The sequence below is a fragment of the Cygnus atratus genome, chromosome 13 (assembly GCF_013377495.2).
Source record: "Cygnus atratus isolate AKBS03 ecotype Queensland, Australia chromosome 13, CAtr_DNAZoo_HiC_assembly, whole genome shotgun sequence".
NCBI lineage: Eukaryota > Metazoa > Chordata > Aves > Anseriformes > Anatidae > Cygnus > Cygnus atratus.
Genome location: NC_066374.1, coordinates 4,954,693 through 4,973,933, shown reverse-complemented (window position 1 = coordinate 4,973,933; position 19,241 = coordinate 4,954,693). Strand labels below are relative to the sequence as shown.

Here is a 19,241-nt window from a genome sequence, read left to right as displayed (position 1 = left end):
CGACTGTGTTAGGCAGCAGCAGCAGAGCTGTATTGCCATAGTCCCGGTAAGGTGATCCCAGCTTATTATCATCACAGCTGTTCAAAGCAAAGCGACAGAGATCGTAAGTCCTGGGCGCCTCCATCTGCTGGCAGACCGGGACTCACTGACGTTCGCACCACAGCTACACCAACACCCGCACAGGGGGAGTCCCCTGGACCTGCTTCAAGCGGGATCGAGGGTGAGCCGCAGCTGCCTGCGGTCGAGCACACCGGGGCTGTGCTCCTGTCATGCTGGATAAGGCGAGGAGAGGCTGAGCGAGACCCGCGCCATGTGGCAGCCCTCTGAGGAGTGCCCTGTGCCGCAGGGAGCTGCGGGGGTGGGGGCGTGGGTGGCTCCTGACTCACCACGGCATCACTGCCTGCTGCCGCGCTGGGACCTGTGCAGTTCAGTGGGTGGCACTTGCTTCTCCTGAGTCATGGCTGACTGAAATTTTGCCTTCTGGAACGCGTGTACTTCCCCCCCCCCCCAACCCTCCCCATTGTGCTTTTCACATCTTTCCCATTTCTGTTAAAAACAAAACAAAAAAACAAGCAACAATAACAACATCAGATGTTCGAAGAACTGTCAAAATGAGTGGAAATGTACAGCTGGATTTAATTTTTTTTTTTAATCTTGACCTCCTAAACTTTGATTGTGATCCTGAATTTCCGATTCATATGGCAGCATCCAGTTTGGCTTGTGCTGGGTCTGATCCAGAGAGGTATCAAGCATCGCCCCCAGCCCCAATTCACCGCAGGCTGCTGGGGCTTGAGAGGTTGGATCAGTATGCAAACAGTGCTGGTGTGTCCTCTTCCCTTATGCATTCAGAAGGCATTTTATGTTGTGCGAGTGGCAATGTCACACAAGAGATGCCTTCGCAGGAAAGCACCCTGCAGATTTTTGCCATCTCAGAGACAGCATGGTGGTTCTGGGTCTTCCTGGCAGGGACCAGCCCCATGTCAAGGTCGGGTGGGCTCTGCTGCCATTACTGAGGTCCTGGGGGACACAGGGCTTCAGGGTGATGGGGCAGAGGGGGGTCGCTCATCCAGTGAGCCTGACACCATGGGCACAGGGACCACGCCAAGTTGTATTGTCTCCTTCTGCATCTGCCTTTCCAGCACCAAACTGCAGTCTTTATATTTCAGAGTGATGGGGTAGGAGGGGAGAGGGGGTTATGGGTGGACTTCCCCATCTTGATAGTGTTCTCCTTAGAGTTGTTAAGAAACATTTTTCAAGGACAGAATTCAGAGGAGTGTCAGCTCATGTTTTGGGGTCATGTATCCTATATAAAATAAATCGGATTGATTTGTAGCCTGTGTTGGTTTGACCAAGTCAGGCTCTGCTGTTGCAGGCCACAACAGGCACCCAAACCTCCCCATTAGTGCCAGTGCCAGATCCTGCAGCTTTCTTAGGGAAGCAGCATTTATATCAAGGTGCAGGAAGCCAGGGGTCAGCCTCCTTTACCCTGGGCTTTAAAATTATCCTCTGAGGAGATGAGATAGGACCCATAGGCTACCAAGAAAGAGATGGGAGATGGCAGGTCTGCAGGGGTGCTGGTGCTTCATCTGGCCGGGGTGGGCAGAGCACCATGTCGTGGGGTCAGCTGCAGCACAGCCTGGTGCCAGTCATGGGAATCGAAGTGCTGGAGAGCGGCACGTGGCTTGCGAGATGCTTTCATGTCCCACTTGCACAAACCCTCAGGGAAAAGAAGTTGCTGGAGTCCAGAAGGGCAAGGCAAAACGCCTAAGTTTCAGATTTCCAGAAGGTCTCAGAGTCCAGACTGGTTCAGGGCTGCCAGCTCTTCTGCCTTGTGTGCAGGGAGAATTAAATCTTTCAGAGGCTTCCAAAGCAGGTGACTAAACAGGACTCCTGGTCTTCCAGAGACGGGCAGTGAGAAAATTCACAAACAACCTGACCTATATTTTTTGTGAGGTTTGTGTGGTTATTGAGTCTGATCAAAACTTTCAGCTTTGGTACCAATTATCCTGGCACATCTCGGTGAATCTTCCTCTTCAGTAAGTCTTCTGCATATGTGGCTTTTCTTCAGATACAATAAATTAGTAGGCGTGACACGTCTTTAATTGTGACACGGTCTATTTGAGAAAACATTTATTTTTTAATTATAATGGTTGAATTTTACCTGTTTATTGGCAAGAGACTTTTTTAATATAAATAAGGAACTAAAACCAATTTCTTATTCAAATATATCACAGTTGCATTAGCTTGATGAAAGCATGCTAGATATCCTGGGAGGCTTGAGGAAGACTAGAGTATATTTCAGACAAGGTCTCCCACTCCTCCTGATCTTCTTAGCAGTTGCCTGCACATCTTCCTCACCTTTAATACCTCTTGTCTCACTGGTAAAACGTTGCAGCTTCCACAGCTCAGTGCTCTCAAATCCCCTAGTTAATGCATATGAATTCGTTGGCTTGGCAGATGCTGCTTCATGAGTTTCTGATGGAACAGATACAGCCTGACTCCATAAGCTTTGTGACAGTTTTGGATGTTGGTATTCTCTATTGTTTGCTTTGAACTCAATTGTCTACAAAACTTGTCACGCGCTGGGCTCACAGCACTCACCAGTTCATGCAGTGGGTGATGAAATAATTTCGATGTGGCAAATACTGGCTGGAATCAGCTTCACCCCTCTGCGCTGAGGCGAGGTGTTAGTGGCATTCGCTGATAGCAGCAGGTGCACGTCAGGTCCAGGAAGGTGGTATATGAATTCCTGCCGTATCCAGAAAAGAACTGGCGAAAGCCAGTTCTTTCTCTGCAAAAATTTCATCAGCTTTCTGCTTCCAGCCAACCAACGTGCTGGATATCCCAGTCCCTAGAGAGCACGCTGCTCCTTGCATGCCCACGACCCTTGTGTGTGCCTGTATTGCAAGCTGCTGATCCTCTGGGCATGCTGTAGTACTGCTGAACCCAGACAGAGTACCAAAAATACATCTTTAGCCCAGGTAACAACTTTCATTTGTAGCCATTATTTAATAATTATTATTTATTTTGCTGCTCGCAAAGCAACACGTCCCCTCCCTATGTAAGTTTGAGTTTCCTTCCTAGCAGCCCTGCTGTCAGCTGGGGAGTGCTGAGGACTGCTTCGTTTCAGCCGCTGTGTCCTGTGTTGCTCTAAAGACAAGGCAGAGCCCACAGTCTCAAAAACCATCTTTCTTTTCACCATTCATGTGTTGGATCGGTTTTTTTCCACCGGCCATACATGCAGGTGGCCTAGGAGGGTGTCAGCAGGCTATCATGTGCTACCAAGAATTACCATGCTTTTTCCTCCTGATCCATCCAGTGTTGCGTAAGGAATTTGGGAATTTAAGGCATTTAAGGTCTATTGGCCACGTCAGTATTTCCAGTATCCACCTACCTGCTTTGAGCAGCAGTCAATGTATTTCCAGACAAACTCTCTGCTTTGAATTCTGCTTTGAATATGACCTACTTTCTGAAAGCTTTGCAATCTCTTTCTTTCTGTTGATGTCTGAAAATCTTTCAAGGTTGTGGGTTTTTTTCTGGACGTCTGGCCAAGGCGTTTCTATGAGGGAGCCGACTCTCAGGGTGATTCTTCCCAAGATCCTCGCACAGTTGCTCCCCTGCTCGATACTCCTGCAGAGGACGATCAGTAATGCCAGGCAGGAGCTCGCTGATCAATATTCGCTGCATTTATCGGTTGTTCCCAAACACTTCAGGCAAGGTTTCAGCATCTACCTCACCTTTCGAAATCACAGGGCGTCCGCAGCTCTCTGCAGGTTGCTCTCTGCCAGCATAAGCTCCTCTGCCCCAGAGCGAGAAGTCCCAAATGCATTTCCGTGACCATCGTGGATAACTGAGGGGCCTTCAGCCACAAACCTCATTTGTGGAAATGAGTAATTACAAATGGCTGCATGCAAATATGCCTGGCAGATGTTATGTCCGCCAGTATGGGTGTATTTAAGTCTTTCTTCCAAGCAGGAAACTTGCACTAAGATTTACAAGGCCTGCATGAATAAGAGCAGCAGCAGCAGGTGGAGGAGCTGCTATTGTGGCAGCCAGCTCTCAGTTTTGGCAACCGTCTTGCAAAGCAACTTGTGTGGGAAAGTCTTCACAAAGAAAATTGATTTCTGAGCTTTACAGATAAATGTATTTGGCTTGGATTTTCCCATCAGAGACAGCACCGGTCACTTCCTAATATCACCATTAAATTAATTTCTGGTCCTAGGAAGTGAGAATTTTAGTCAGATGCAATTACTGTGTCAAGCATTCAGCAGCCTGCCTGCTGAACTGCCGGGGGGGTGCAGGCAGGCACTGCAGAGTGTTCCCAGAAGCTGTGGCAAATGGGGTGCACCGAGTCAGCTTGCCTAACAGTTTACAATTAAGAGCCACTGGGAGAATGATTTGGATTTTCTTTGCAAAGCTGGGTAACTTGTGGTTATCGGATTAAAGTCAAGCTCTCCTAATGCATTTTCTGTCTGTGTTTCCTGAACCAGAGGCTGGGAGTTGGGAGGACAAAGTGGTGCTGCCTTCAGAAGAGGGTGTAGGTCAGTTACCCTAACCCAGGAACGCCTTTTGGAAAGGAAGAAGGGAATAAACTGTGTAGGAAGCAAGCACTGGCCTCAGTTTGACTTACCATATGTCTATAATCAGGAAAGAAGAATACATATTCCAGGGTGCTAACTGTAATTACCAAGAAATGAAGTCAATCCTTGATGATGTTAGCATTAAAAGATGTTGCCTTAAAGGCACAGGGTCTACTTTTCTTCTCAACCTGAAGCTGAGAGGGTTTGACACGGAGATGCTTTAAATTTGCAAATCATAGTACTTAACATCCCGGACTGTGACATGCCGTATTAATTATGATCATAGCTTGTTACGTTGGGGGATGCTCGAGGTGCTTACCATATAACAGATGAACATCTTTTTTTCTGTCCTGGGTAATAGGTTGGGTTTCCCTGGTGGGCTCAAGAGTACTGTGGCATTAGGCTGGAAATGACAGCATGAAGGAGGAAGGGTTAACAGCGTCTCTGCACCAAATGATGCTTTTCTTCCACCCATGGTAGAACAAGGCCTTGGTGGGGCTCTGTGTTTCGTGTTTGCTGCAGCACCAAAAGAGCAGTGGCTGAACGAAACACACTTAGGTTTCATTTGCACTTTTTATGTGTCTCTTGTAATCAAGATGCAACGTAAACTCCAGCTCGTGCTTTATTGCTATTGCTGTCTTCCCTTGAGCTCTTGGAGCGAAGCAGGTTGGATGGGAAGCAAAATGAGACCAGTTTAATAGCAATAGCCAGACAGCCAGACAGAAATAGCTGTGCTATAGGAGATAGAGTAAATAAGATAATCCTGTCAAACTCCATTGCAGTTCAAGTTTCCGAATAGGAAGATAAAAGAGACATTTCTGAGCCCTTTTAGTGTAAGAAGGTCTAGTTCCCATATTGCTTCTGCTAAAAAACACTGAGGTAATCTCTGCACCAAAGCGCCAGCCCTGCTTTTATGGCAGGCTAAATAGGTCTCACAGGGCTGGCTGCAAATCTTGTTTGCAAACACGGCGTGGCACCGAGACAATTCTTAGTACTTCAAGTGCTTTTTTCACCCACACGGAACACTGTTTGACTTTGGTGGCACCTCGCACCCGTGCTTTTTTTCCTCCCAGTAATGCAAACCTCCATAAAACACCCCGTTTTGGGTTGGGGCAGGCTGTGTTTCGCTGTTTTCAAACAGCAGCTTGCAGAGACTCAGCAGTGTGGCGTGCTTACAGGTGAAGCACTTTGCAAGTTGAGTTAATGAGATAGCATGAGATGAGCATGGAGACGACCAAAAAACCATGCAGGGCTGAGGATAGTCTAGTCCCAGCCCCAAAGAATAGGATCAAGCTTTTAAGGAACGGTGTTTCCAGAGCCCCCCGGAAGCAGCAGGGTCAGCAAGACTCAGGAAAGCTCCAGCTTGGAGGTAGGGGAAGGCTCAAGGTTGTTAGTTGCTAATTTAGTGGTAAAATCCAGAAAGGGCTGAATTCAGCAAGTCATTCACAGTCAGTGTTTTGTGTTCTGGATGGGGAACAGATTTAGCCTACTCATCTAACTACACAGATATGCAAGATGCGGCACAGCGTTCTCTGTGCCTCATTTATCACTCTTGCAGTTGCAGTGGGTGTAAATCTGGCCCACAAGCAAAACCTCAAAAGCTGAAAATGTGACCCTGCTCCCACTGCGTCCTGTCAGCGGCACGACTTCAAGCCCCTGGGAGCAAACCTGAGGGAATGGAAAGGCGGTGACATGTCTGCGGGAGGGTTTCCCATCCCTTCCTGCTGTTAGTTCTTCGGAAATGCACTCGCCCTCGCCTCGCTGCTTCGTATCCAGTGTGACTGGGCTTTAGGTGGAGCAAGGCATCAAAATGCTACTGCTGCCCCACTAAATGCATTGAGCAAAAATAGCATTTCCACATAAACGCTTTCGGCTCCAGTCCTCCCCCACTCAGATCCCACACCGCAGCTTCATGGAGCTGGCGAGGGTGGATCAAGCATCTCTTCCCAGACTCAGGAGACAGACACTGCTGAATAATTTGGCAACAACCTGCTGACCTCCCCAGCACAGCTGTCCTTGTGCAAGGAAGAGTTATGCAAGCGGGCAGCACAGAGGTTTTGGTTCCCATATTCACCTGGCAGCCCCTGGGGCATCGTGCAGCTGGAGACTGGGCCCATCCGGGGCCATGCTGAGGAGGTGGTGTTGGCAGCCCCCGATTTCTACAAGCTTTCCCTCATCATGCTTTCAGATCGCACTGAGCAGCCCCCATTTCCCTGCCCTTAAAGGCTGGCTAAGCCCAAACCAGGGTGTCCGACAGGGTGGTTCACGGTCACTGGCAGCCAGCCAGGGCTTAGATTTATTTTCTGATACCAAGATTGTTTAGGAAAAAACAAAACAAAACAAAAAAAAACCCCACACACAACAGAGTTCATTGAGTTTTAGGGTCTCGTTTGGACAAAGAGGCCCAGCTGTGCCATGCACTCTGCAGAGGTCGGTGAGAACGGTGCAGGACTGTCCCGTCTTAAAAACCATTCCTCAATCAGATAAGTCTAAATGAACAAATGCTAGGGGAAACTGTGTCCTCAGTGTTCATGAAAACCAGGCTGTGCTGCTTTCTTCAAAGGGTTGCTTTTAAGGTAAATTAGATTTTAAAAATGTAGGCGCTGAATCTTTTTTTAAAAAGCCAAAGAACGTTGAAAGCCCTCATGACTACAGATACCCAAAGACATGGCAAGGTGGCAGCGTGCCATGCTCTCATTGCTCATGGCAGGACAGGCAGAGTGAAGATGGAGAGCAGGCAGGCAGGAAAATCAGGACAAATTTTGGGAGTAAATTGAAAAACCCTGCTCGCTCCCTCTGCTTCTTCCATTCTGCTCGGCAATCGCTGCCCAGGTCAGTGAGAAATCACCTGAGCGGCAGCTCAGACCCACAGTGTAGTTCAAAAGACAGCTCAGCCTTTCCCAGACTGTGGGCTGGTGTTTGGGTGTCATTTTTATAGACCCTGATTTAGTCTTTTCTCAATCTCAGCATCAACTCTTCACTATTTATTGACTCAAATCAATAAATCAAATTTAACTGCTCACCAATTTGTAGAGTTTCCAGCTCGGCAGGGTCCCTATTTTCAGCCTCATCCCTGAATCCCCGTTGTCTCGAAGAGCCCACCACCTTCCGGGCACTGCTGCTTCTGAGCATGCTGCTGCCTTGCTGCCTCGTCTGCGCTGTGTTTCAGTTACGGGTTGTTTAGGGCAAGCCCCGGCTTTTCTTTATCTGTGCATGCACAGCGTGATGCTCGTGGCCTTCCAGCCCTGAGGGCCGTTGCTTCAGCAGCAGCTCCTTGCTCCAGGCCATGTTCGGGGTAAGGAGTAGTGAGGGAAGAAGCCCCTTGTGCAGTCACCCAGAGCAAAGTGTCTCGGAAAGCATCTACTGAGACGGCCTTCCATAAAGCTGGGGTGGGGATGGGGTGGCAGTCCCCAGCAGGAGAGCCACCCTGTGGCCTCCCAGCAGCTCTCAGGCTGCACTCTGCCTGGCAGGGGGGTGATCCAGGGAACTCCAGAGCATGGTGTCTGCTGCTCCCGGGCTCTATCTGCCACCCGCAGAGCCCCCTCGCCGCCTGCCCCTGCTCTGCCAGCTCTGGGTCATGCAGCGTGTATCGCCGAGCTATTCTTGCAGGGCTCTGAGCTGTTGAAGAACAGCCATCAAAGGCTTTCAGTGTGCCTTTCACAGATTACTTATTTCCAGCTCCCAGTTGCCCTGTAAAATAAGAAAATACCGTTATCCCATTATAGAGATGGGGAGAGGCTAGGGGAGGATTCGCATTTCCCTGCAAGCCTCAGGACCTGCACTCAAAAGACCTGCCTGCACCCATGGACTCAGTGCATCCTTCTTCCCAAAGCCCTTTTGCACCTGCTTTGCCATTGGGACATGCAGGATTTTGGTAGCCAGGAGGACCAACAACCTGCAAGTGTGATGAGAAACTTGTAACAGATTATTTTGTGGCTGGTGTTTTTTTATATTGTCAGTTTATAAAGGGATCTAATGACTCATGGCTGCAAATGGCTCTTTCCCTGCTTGCGTTTTACAGATGATTTGTTTTATGCATGAGAAGTAGAGTGTGACCTAGCATAGAGTAAACCATGGCTCTTGGAAAAAAAAAAGTGCCATCCTCAAATCATAACACTAGCTTAAGACCTCACAGCCCCTCCCTGCATGCCACCCACAAAGCAGTATATAGGAGGAGTTTCTGAAATGCATGAAAATGGCTGCACACAAAGTTAACGGGAGCAAACTGCCTGGTACGTGCCCTGGGCCAGCTCCTCCTAGGAGGCTGCCTGGGAAGAGGACAGGGATTCACTACGTTCCCCGACACCGACGAGCAACCCGCATGGTCCTGCACTGCAAGAAGCATTTGAATTGCTGAGAGCCTGCCCATGGCAGCAAATCCCAAAAGCACAACCCCTCTGTGCCCCCAGCTCCCGACAGATCCCACCAGGTCCCGCACCCCACCGGTGGGACCATTGGTGCAGGCAGTGCCCAGGACCTGCACAGACAGGAGCTCGCTCCTTTCTGAGCCCTCCTCATGGGCTCTTCCCAGGCAGAGCTCACCCCAAACCTTGCCCTCAGTGTTTGCGGAACAGCCGGCGTGCCCTTTTCCGCACAGGACACCAGCCTTGTGCAAGCAGAAGCAGGCGTCCGATGCGAGCAGGTTCCCTGGTGCGCAGCCGTGCCCTGCGATGGAGGGAGAAATCTCTTCCTCGTATGCTGCTTAATCTCTTAAACAGCTTTTAATTCTGAAGCCATCTCGCACTAGCAATTGACTGCGCAGGCAGATTGTCCTCCTCGTGATTAACAGCCTATTTCCTCTATTCCTATTCCCAGTGGCATGGGCGGGGGGGGGCTGCCGTAGGGCACAGCACCCCCCAGCACCAACAGGCAGTGCCTGCCTGCGGGGCTGCGGCCCCCGGTACCTGCGGCAGGAAAACCGTGATGGAGTGAAGCTGGGGAGCAGGGGGAGAAAGCCATGCTAGGGCAAGTAGTAAGAGTTATTGAGCAGTCTGATTTATGGGTGCAATCCTTTATATAGATGTCTAGATCCGGTGTGATAATTTGGGGGTAGGTGCATAATTCATCGTGGAAGCCACGGCGCAACTCCACATGTTCAGCTTTTCCAATTAAGGGCCAGCCTAGGCTTCCTCGTGGCAGTCACAAATTAGATTTTTTTTTTTTTTCTTTCAAGCCTGGCTAGAGAAAGTCGCCTCCCCTCTTCTGAGAGGGGGCAGTGAAACGGGAGCTCTAAGTCAGGGTGGGAGCAGGAGAAAAGGGCCCAGGCAGGTCCCACAGGCAGGACCCCCCCGAGCACAGCCACTACCCCAGGCACAGGCATGTCAGTTGCAGACCTCTGAGAAAGCAAATGCAGAGAGCAGAATCGTCGTAGGTTTATGTAATGTGTCAAAACTTTGTTTTGTGCTCCCATCAAATATATTTTTTTGGCTTCATCTTTTCCTTGTGAATTCTTGGTACATATTATGTGAACAGACTGCAGATCATTTTATTCAGAAGAGCTTAATTAACCTCTCAGCTAGAGAAAGAAAAAGAAATCACAGAAGCTGTAGGGTAAAAAAAGATCATATTCAGACAAATAAGTGCAAATGACCTAAATGCATCAATTTTCTTAAGAGCCATGCAATGCAATCTGGATGCAGTCTGCAGAGACTGCAGGTTTATGTCACTGCTCCTCATGTTTGCTGTCCCAGCCCACGCCCTGGGGCTTCTCTCATACTGCCCCTGACGTCCATAATAATCCTACCTGCTCTCATCCCTTTTTGTCTCCATCTGTCGCCTTTCTCTTAGACATCATCAAAACGTAGAGCTGGGAAGGACCCCAGGAGATTAGCTATTCCCTTGCAGGATTAAGTATACTCAGATCTTCTCTGATGGATGTTTGTCTAACCTTATTTCTGAAAATCTCCAGGGAGTGCTGTCCCAAGGCTTCCCTATTTTGTCTGTTCTCCTGGATATCAACTCTTACAGCTAGAAAGATTTTTTTCCAAGTATCTAATCCTCTTCTCCCTTGCGGTAAATTAAGCCAAGCCACAATCAAAATGGAGAATAATTGATCACCAGCCTTCTTCGAAGAAGCTTTCCCATTTTGGAATACCAATAGCTTGTTCCTTTTGATTTACGTCCTTTCTAGATTAAACAGCTCCATCTTTTTTGGCCTTTCTCCACCAATCAGGTTTTCAGAGCCTTTTTTTCCCCACATTTTCTTGCACTTAATTAAACATATTTTTTTTTTGTATGACATCCAAAACTGGACAGTTTAACCAGCTAGTTTTCATGCTGGCTAAACTATAGCTAGATAATACTGTACTAATATAGCCAGCATATAAACAAACCTAAATCCTAGAGCTTAATAATTTCTTCCAGATTCTCGCCTATGGTCTCCCTGGGATAATCAGGAGTGATAGCAGCACACTGTCCCTGCTGCAGGGGACATCATCTAGTCACAGTTATTAATCTGCTGTATGGACTGAACTTTCTCAAACCTGGGTGCATACCAACCATGCACTGGTGTGTGGAAAATAAAAGGGTCCCTTGAAAACTTGGGTACCGGTGCTGGAGTTCATGGCCGATGGGTGGGGAATGGTCTTTCCATTATGGAAGCAAGAAAGAAATGCACCACTGGCACAGGACAGTGGTCCTCACTCAGATAACGTCCCTCACAGACCAGCTCTGAGCGCTTCTGATTTTCTGGGCACCTTTGAAGGGTTTCATCTACCTCTATTGTGTAGCCTTTCTCTCCTCTGGTCCTCCCCTCCGGGGCCCTTTCTCCAGCAGCAGATTCCTGCCAAACTGGAGGCTGGGTGCTCTGGGGAGGGTGACGGGAAAGAGGCTGATGCATTTCTTCTCCATTTGTTATTGAAAATAGTCTCTTCTCAAAATGAAAGTGAAAGTGGCAGGCGGGAGCTTTGCACTTGCTGTCGTTCCCAGATTCCCCCATGTGCTTATTTAATGCTGAAGGACAAAAACATGCTATTTCTTCTCTGCGTGGTTTTTGCAAACAGTCTAGATAGCTGAGCTTGTTCATCCTGCTAGTGCATTTTCACCAACAATAATATTCCGTGGGGCCATTTTACTTCCAAAAGCACTCGTATGATTCCATTATCTCCTTATTGCTCCTTCAGTAACTCCTAGGCAACACCGTTAACTTCACATCCAATACGCAGCAACACCTGCAAAACCCAGGAGCTTCTGAGCTGCAGGAGCTCCACAGACGGCAGCGGCTGTTCCAGCTGCAGCCTTGGAAGGGAAATAAATGCATGGAGCAGCTCAGCTGAACGTGCCCACACCAGAGGCATTGTCCTCTGGAAGCCTAACAACAGCATAAGTCTGTTAAAACATTCACTTAGCATTAGCTATTAAAAATAGCTCATAATGTTTTCTAACCCAAAATTGAAGAGGTAAGAGGGAAAACAGTGCGTTTAGTATGTGCAAGGAAAAAGCTAATGCACAGAGTATTGTATTTTCAGTACCAGATGAGGAGGATTGTGATTGTTTATTTTTTATAATACCTTTTATGAACAAATTTCTATATAACCATGAATATTGCACAGAAAAGTATGTTTGATCCCACTTCACCTGTCTCACAAGGACAGACTTCTGTGTTCTAGAAGTTTTCAACAGCAGCAAATTTTCTTCTTCTTGTCTGGGAAGAAGAATATTTGTTGGTATAACTGATTTAAGGAGCACATCTTTTTCTTATGGGATTTGTTACCAAGTTTTTTGAGAATGTGGTGAAGATGAATGCTATTTCTAAGAACTAGTCCAAGGCTAAAATTTAAACCCAGTACACAGTATTGATTTAATTGAACAAGTTTAGTGTGATGCCTAACACCTCTTATCAGCCGGGGGGAGGGGGAGGGAGGGCAGGGAGGGCAGAGGGAAAGACACAATTTTCCAAATATAGAAAAGTTTTTCCTATTCATAGTCAGCCTGAAGTATCCTTTTCTTATGTTTTGGACAGCATCACTACTGAAAGCCTACATACTTGAGGAAGATATTTATACAACATGTTAGTTAATGGATGCTTTTTCCCCATAGAGCATTTCAGAGGAGGGAGCCAAATTTTAAAGACTACAAGCTTCTGCACAGTTCATGATAGTTAATACTGTCTGTCAGATCCATGAGCAAATTTGCTAAAAAACTATGACGTATAATTTATTTTTCAAGATAAATGATTCATTTAAAATAATGCCTACTGCTTAACTTAAAAAACAAACAAACAAACAAAAAAACCACCTCGCTACTGAATCTTGAGTAAGTAAATGTTGTACATTGATTTTCTTTCCTTTTAAATGAATCCTTTGGCATAGCGTTTATCTTAGGGCACTCTCAAAAATCAAAATGTATTTAAGTTAATTTAATACACCTAAATGTTATATTTTGAGAATGGATAGAGGAAGACAATCTTAACTGTATGTTTCTAAATTTGCCTTTTTAAATATGCATGCCTTGTAACTTGAACCACCCTTTGTGGGGCCGCGGTTGCCGAAACACGGCGCTGCTGCACGGTGTGCTGCCGGCAGGGAGAGCAGGTTGCACTGGGCAGGTCAAACAGCCCAAGGAACTGCGGGTGTTCTTACCTGAGTTCTGAAATATTAATAATGAAGATTATTTTTCTTTATCCATCCTGGCATGGAGAATTGAGCAGTCACTGATAAACAAAGGGGCAGGAATGATCAATCTAGAAAGCAGGTGAAGATGAGCAGGTCTGGTTGTAAAGGCTATAAACATCAAGGAGGGAATAAGCAAAAATTTAAGTTGGTTAAAACCAGGGCATAATGGGTTAGAGAGAATTTTAAGGGTTCTTTAAATTGAGAACTGGGGGTGGTTTTCTCACTGATTAATTGTGCAAGAATAGGAGATCAGTTCCAGGCAAATGGCAGAAATGGCAGACCCTGCCACTAAAAATGGGTCTGGACAAGAGAGAGATCTGCACGACTGGACCTGCACTGCCTAGCATGCACAAGCTGATTTCTCAAGTTTTATCCTTCCACACAGCCCCTTTTGCAGCACAATAATCCCATCAGGCCATCGGCCAGTGTTTTCTGTTTTCGTCATATGGAGCAGGAGTAACACCCTAAGCTCAATAAGAAGACACTAAACCCATGGGAAATGATGGAAGAGTATTGCCTTCTAAAAGGCGTTTTCTCATTCCTACAAGCAAAATTTTGCAGCATAAGGATTTTTATTATTTTGCTGTGTTTTGTCTATGATGTCCCCTATTCATTCAGTCAGCAACAAATATATTCACAGCAGACAAAGTTGAAGACTCTGACCACGTTTCACCATTGCTTCTTTCTTTTCTTCAGCCCTCCCATGAATTCCCTGCTGAGTCGAGGCTCTGTAAGTACCTTACAATCAGCCCATTTCTCCTTTTGTCTCTGCAGGACCTGATACGAAGAGATATTCTGTATTACAAAGGTCGCATAGACATGGATAAATATGAAGTGGTGGATATAGAAGACGGACGAGATGATGACTTCAATGTGAGCATGAAGAATGCCTTCAAACTTCATAACAAGGAGACTGAGGAAATGCACTTATTCTTTGCCAAGAAACTGGAGGAGAAGTTGCGATGGCTCAGAGCTTTCAGAGAAGAAAGGAAGATGGTTAAAGAAGATGAAAAGATAGGTGAGGAATATGAAATGGATCTGAAAGGAGATTGTTGGTAATACTTAATTTAGACCCAAGTGTTGGAGAAGCCCACCTTTTTTTTTAATTGTAGCATTACAGTTCAAATGTCCTTGGTTGCTCTCATTGCCATGAAATAGGTCTCTTTCCAGTTCAGTTACTGGTATTTTGGGCCCTCAGTGAGAAAATTCTGCCCATAGCTTCAAGCCTGGACCTCCGTGGGTATTGTGCAAGAAAGAACTCTTCGGCCACCAGACCTCAGAGTCTCCTGGCTGCCTCATTTCTGCTCGAGTTAAGCACATCTTGTGCAGGGCAGGATGGCGGCAAAGTCCATGACTTATCAGCCGTGCCCTTCCCTCAGCATCAGCCCATAAATTGACTGTAACTAGCGTCGGTTCAGGCTCAGTTTGTGTTGCTCAGCTGTAAAGCACTGGGCATATTTATGATACTGTATAAATAATAATGGGTCTAATCTTACTTTTCATACAGACCCTGCACAAGTGAGATTATAAGGAGGCCTGTCCTTTCAAGGAAGATTTGCTTTTCATTGAAATACCTTACGGTACACACAGCTCACTGGGTGATGCTTTGCCACCTAGGGAGTTCTGTGTTTGCTAAACAGTGCAGAAAATTTCCCCCCTCCCCAAGAGAAAAGGAGGCTTTGTAAGCAATCTTCTGAATTGTATTTGCCGTGTTCCCTTTTTCAGGCTTTGAAATTTCTGAAAATCAAAAGCGGCAAGCGGCAATGACAGTAAAGAAAGTCAGTAAGCAAAAAGGTAACCGGCAACATGCACTGTGCCTGGTGATGTGAGGGTGGAGCGGGCTGGGCTGAATCCTGCTGGGCTAGGATCCAGTGTCCCCCTTGAATTTCCCTCTCCCATTTCTCTTTTTTTATAAAATACCGTTTGTGCTTTGTTTCCTTTCTTAATGTACCTGTGGGCCAAATTAATCTCTGGTCTAATGCGGTTGAAGCCAGTGGAATTTTGCTAGAGATGAATTTGATCTCATGTCTCCAGTCCCATGTCCAGAAGCTGTCCCTGGGGGCAGAAATCTTTCTCAGTTGTTTCTCTCAGGCTGAAATGGGAGTGAGTGTGGAGATGTGTAGGTGTTTTGCTAATTCCCAAAGTCTCCCATTAGAAAAGAAAGAAAGATGGCTAAAATATTGGACATGGTAAGGGATCTACCCCTTTCCTGCTTTTGGAAAGGGGATGCTCATGATTCTTGGGGCTGCCTGTAACTTTTAAAGGACAGCACAGAAGCATCAGCTTTAGGAAATAATGCATCATAGTAAAGATGTTATATATCTTCAATGTCAGGCTCATCTCCCCACCCAGGCCAACTAATAAATGCCATGCTAGATATTAAACAGAGTCTCAACTGCCAAAATGGCCAGCATTAATTATCTCTGGCAATAACTCCTGCAGCTACAGGTTTTGAAATAGTCAATGTGGAGGGAAAGTCAGAGAGGTAATTTTTCAAGTTTTCCAAAGCTTCACAAAGTCATAGACATATTGATCAGTTACCAAAGTACCTTGGCACAACTAGGCCTATAAAAGTGTTTAAGAGAACTCATCGTTTCTTGGCTATAGTCAGTCCCAGGTAGATTCTTCCCCATTCTCTACAGGCATTGGGTTGTTTTTTTTGCAGAAGTTGAAGGAGCTCTCTGCTTTCTGCCTCACCTGTTTGTTGTCTACTGGCTTTGCTGGTACAGTAGTGGTTCGCTAGGCCAGCTGTAAACACCATGGTTTGCTGTGTCTCTCCATTGTCATTAGTCTTCTCCTCTCTACTAACTTCCTTTGTTGTCTGCTGAGATGTTCTCTAAAAACTCTCCTGGCCAGATTTTCTAAGCTCAAAATACGCAAAAAACGGGGACAGGTATGTGACACGGTGTACGTGTAGTTCTGGCAGTAGTGGACACTATCATGAGCTCGGTTTTGCAGATCCTCCCCCAACCACGGAAGCAATCACGGAAATTATGGCAACTGGATAATCTGACTTGCATGATGGCCATGGCAAAACCAGTTTTAATTATTACTTGCTGTTCGATTAAATTATTAATTAATTATTAATTAATAATTTTACTGTTTAGTCATTAAGTGACACAGTTCAAAGGTGCTTGAGCATGCCTACCAGTACTACTAATTAAATCCCCATACTTGCATCCTGACAAACATAATAAGCGTAACTGTACTGTACTGATTTCTTATTCAGCAATTGCTCTCGTTTCCTCTCTTTCTCTCTCTTTCTCTCTGAGATGAAAAAGGGGAGGGGGGGTTATCAGTTTAGGCTTTTCTGATAAAATTAATTAGCTCATAAAACACCAGTCAGCATTTCTTTTATGCAGAATGAGCATATGCTATGACACTGGGAGTTCTTTTTATAAGATGAAGTCCTTGCGATGGATAGAAATTCAGTCAGACCCTTAGCATCAAGTTAAGCAAAGTCTGGTTCTTTTACTTAAGATATGAAATCTCAAATAACAATAAGGCCATTAGATTAGTGGCTCTGTTTCTTTTGTCCTACATCATGGTAATCATAGCCCAGCCTTAGATTAATTAGATTACATAGCTGCACTGAATGTTTTGCTGAAAACTCTTGGGTTTCTTACCCTGGTTTGCCTTGTGCTTTTACCCAGGATCCAAGGAGAAGCACAAGACAGACAGAGCAGAGAGCTCGCGGAATTGCTCAGAAGAGAAAGATAGGAGGAGGACATCCCAGAGAGGTGGCTTATAGTGACTGATGTTTTGAATCTTTCCATGTGCATTTAACATCAATTGCCAACAATTATTATTATTTATTTTTTTTGCCAAAGACCCTGGAAAGTGCTTGGGCTGTGTTGCTGTGGCCGAGGTGCTGCTCTCGGGGCTGGCAGCAGGCAGACCGGCGTGCGTACACTGGGCAGTTGCGGGCAGTGGGGCTGCCTTTGTCCTCCCCACCCAGCCTCCCACAGCAGGACAGAAGCATTGGAAGGGGTGTTAAGTTGTTTCTGGAGCATCAGTTATACCTGGAAAGCAGTGAAACCCTTTAGGAATAGGAATATTTCCACTGCATTCAACTGAAGTATTGGTTAAAGTTAAAGACACTGAGATCTTCGCTGGACAGATCTCAGTGGCTACTGCAGGGCTCGATAGCTCAGCAGCCCGACCTGACGTGGTGAGAGCTCTGCTCCCATGTCAGCGGATGTCTATTACTTGTTTCTAGATTATCTCAGTCATTCCCTCCACCTCTTAAATGGGAACCCATGGTAATTTCCCTGTCACAGAATACTTAAGGAAGAGAGAAAAGCTGTGAAGGAGGTGAAATGGAAAATGCTATCAACTTTGTTAGAGGTGAAGCAGAAAAACATTTTTCAAATAGTATAAACTGCAGCTTATTTCATGCACTGTTGTACCACACCTCCCAGAGGTATTACTCTGGAGCCGGCTGCATGCATTTTAAGGGGAAGCATTTAAACTACCACTCGCTGCAGCACACGAGGGCAAGACAGTGAGAGATCGCCCAATAGCAGGAGAAGAAACCTTAAAACTTTCTAAACTAATGGAAGCTTCATGCAGGTGATTAAGAGCACAACTCTGTGTTTTGAGATTTTCAGTCCCCAAATGAGGGTTGTCTGTGGGGCTCAACTCAGCCCATTTGGAAGCAACCACCTCTTAATTCTCGTGCCCAAACAGAAATGCGTACACAAGCCTCCTTCCAAATAGATTTAATGATGTGCAAGGTCAGATTTCAGCAATATAGTACGATTTGCACTACTTATTAGATTGGACAAAACATAATAATATTAGGCCAGGTGCCTTAAGACAGCATTAAACCAATTTTCTGCCTTTTTAAAGTCCATTAGATGTAAGGTAAATGGATAGTGTTGGTTGCGCGCCTTACCAACAGATAGGGAGAGGGGCTGTTTGTTGTTTTTTTTTTTCTTTTCGCATTGATTGTTCAAGATTTTGCCTCTCAGTTACAGCCCTTCAGTGTCTTTGAATGTCAGTGTGGTAACTGGAAATAGAATTCAGTGTGGTGGCTCCTAGAAATAGTAAAATAATAGAGTATTTTATTTGGCTTGATTTACAAAAAACAAAAACAAACCACCACGACCAACAACAACAAAACCCCACCCTTTTTAACCCACGGTCGATCAAGTCTGCAATTCTGCAGATAAGGCCAGGTACCACTGAGGACCTTTGCTGCCTGCAGTGGCAAGTTAGACATTAAGATAGCATCAAATTGCACTTCCAAAATTGCATTTGTGATTGACTATAGCAGTGGAAACAAGGCTGAAGTCCCCATGAAAATGGATCACGTGTAGAACTCTAGTCTATTCTTTATATCGACACAGGATTATCCAGGGTACTTTTTTCCATTTCTAAGTGTCTGGAAACAGAAGGCTCCTTCACTGCCTCTGTCCATCAGGGGCTTCGTTTCTGCTGGCCACTTTTGATCTCCCCTCCCGTGATGAGCGTTTGCAGCGTTCAGAAACATTCAGTTACTTACTGGATTCTCCAGCTTTGTCCACATCTGTCCCCATGCAGGATAGCACATAGGCTGTCTCCTTCCCCCAGACACAAAAGGGATATTAGCTCACGTTCCTAGAAGCTGTCAGCCAAGGTTTTCAGGGTGATTAGCGGTTCCACTGCTCAGTGAAGAGAGCCCATCTTCAAAGCTCTGTTTTCCATTAATATTCCCATTTTGGAAAATTAAATGTTTGCTCAAATTTAAAGAAGTGGCCTTAGAGCTAGGTGAAAGGGTTTCCCAGCCCCAGGAGAGCTCTGCAGCCCCATGCTATGAGCCAGCTTCTTGCCTTTCTCTCTGTCCCATGTATTCTCCTCTGCACTGTGCCACAGCTTCACCAGAGCAGATGCCCTCAGCCTGGACAAGTCTTCAGCCTGGTGGTCTGGGACTAGTAGAAGGAGGAAAACATACATCACCCTCTGCCTTGAGCTGAGAAGGATGCTGTCATTAAATCTGCCCATAAATACCCAGCTATGCAAACCCCAGCAGGGGTTAAATCATCAGCCAGCATGAGCTGCTGTGGCC

General features: G+C 46.1%; 1 protein-coding gene across 1 annotated transcript in view; it reads left to right on the top strand.

Moving 5' to 3' along the window:
• The window catches only part of ARHGEF9 (Cdc42 guanine nucleotide exchange factor 9), a 161,871-nt gene that overhangs the window by 135,663 nt on the left and 6,967 nt on the right, over window positions 1–19,241 (top strand). The window contains exons 10-12 of the mRNA XM_035541829.2: window positions 13,967–14,210; window positions 14,918–14,986; window positions 16,846–16,932. Coding sequence (XP_035397722.1) covers window positions 13,967–14,210; window positions 14,918–14,986; window positions 16,846–16,932 — 400 coding nt within the window. The remainder of the gene's footprint in view (window positions 1–13,966; window positions 14,211–14,917; window positions 14,987–16,845; window positions 16,933–19,241) is intronic.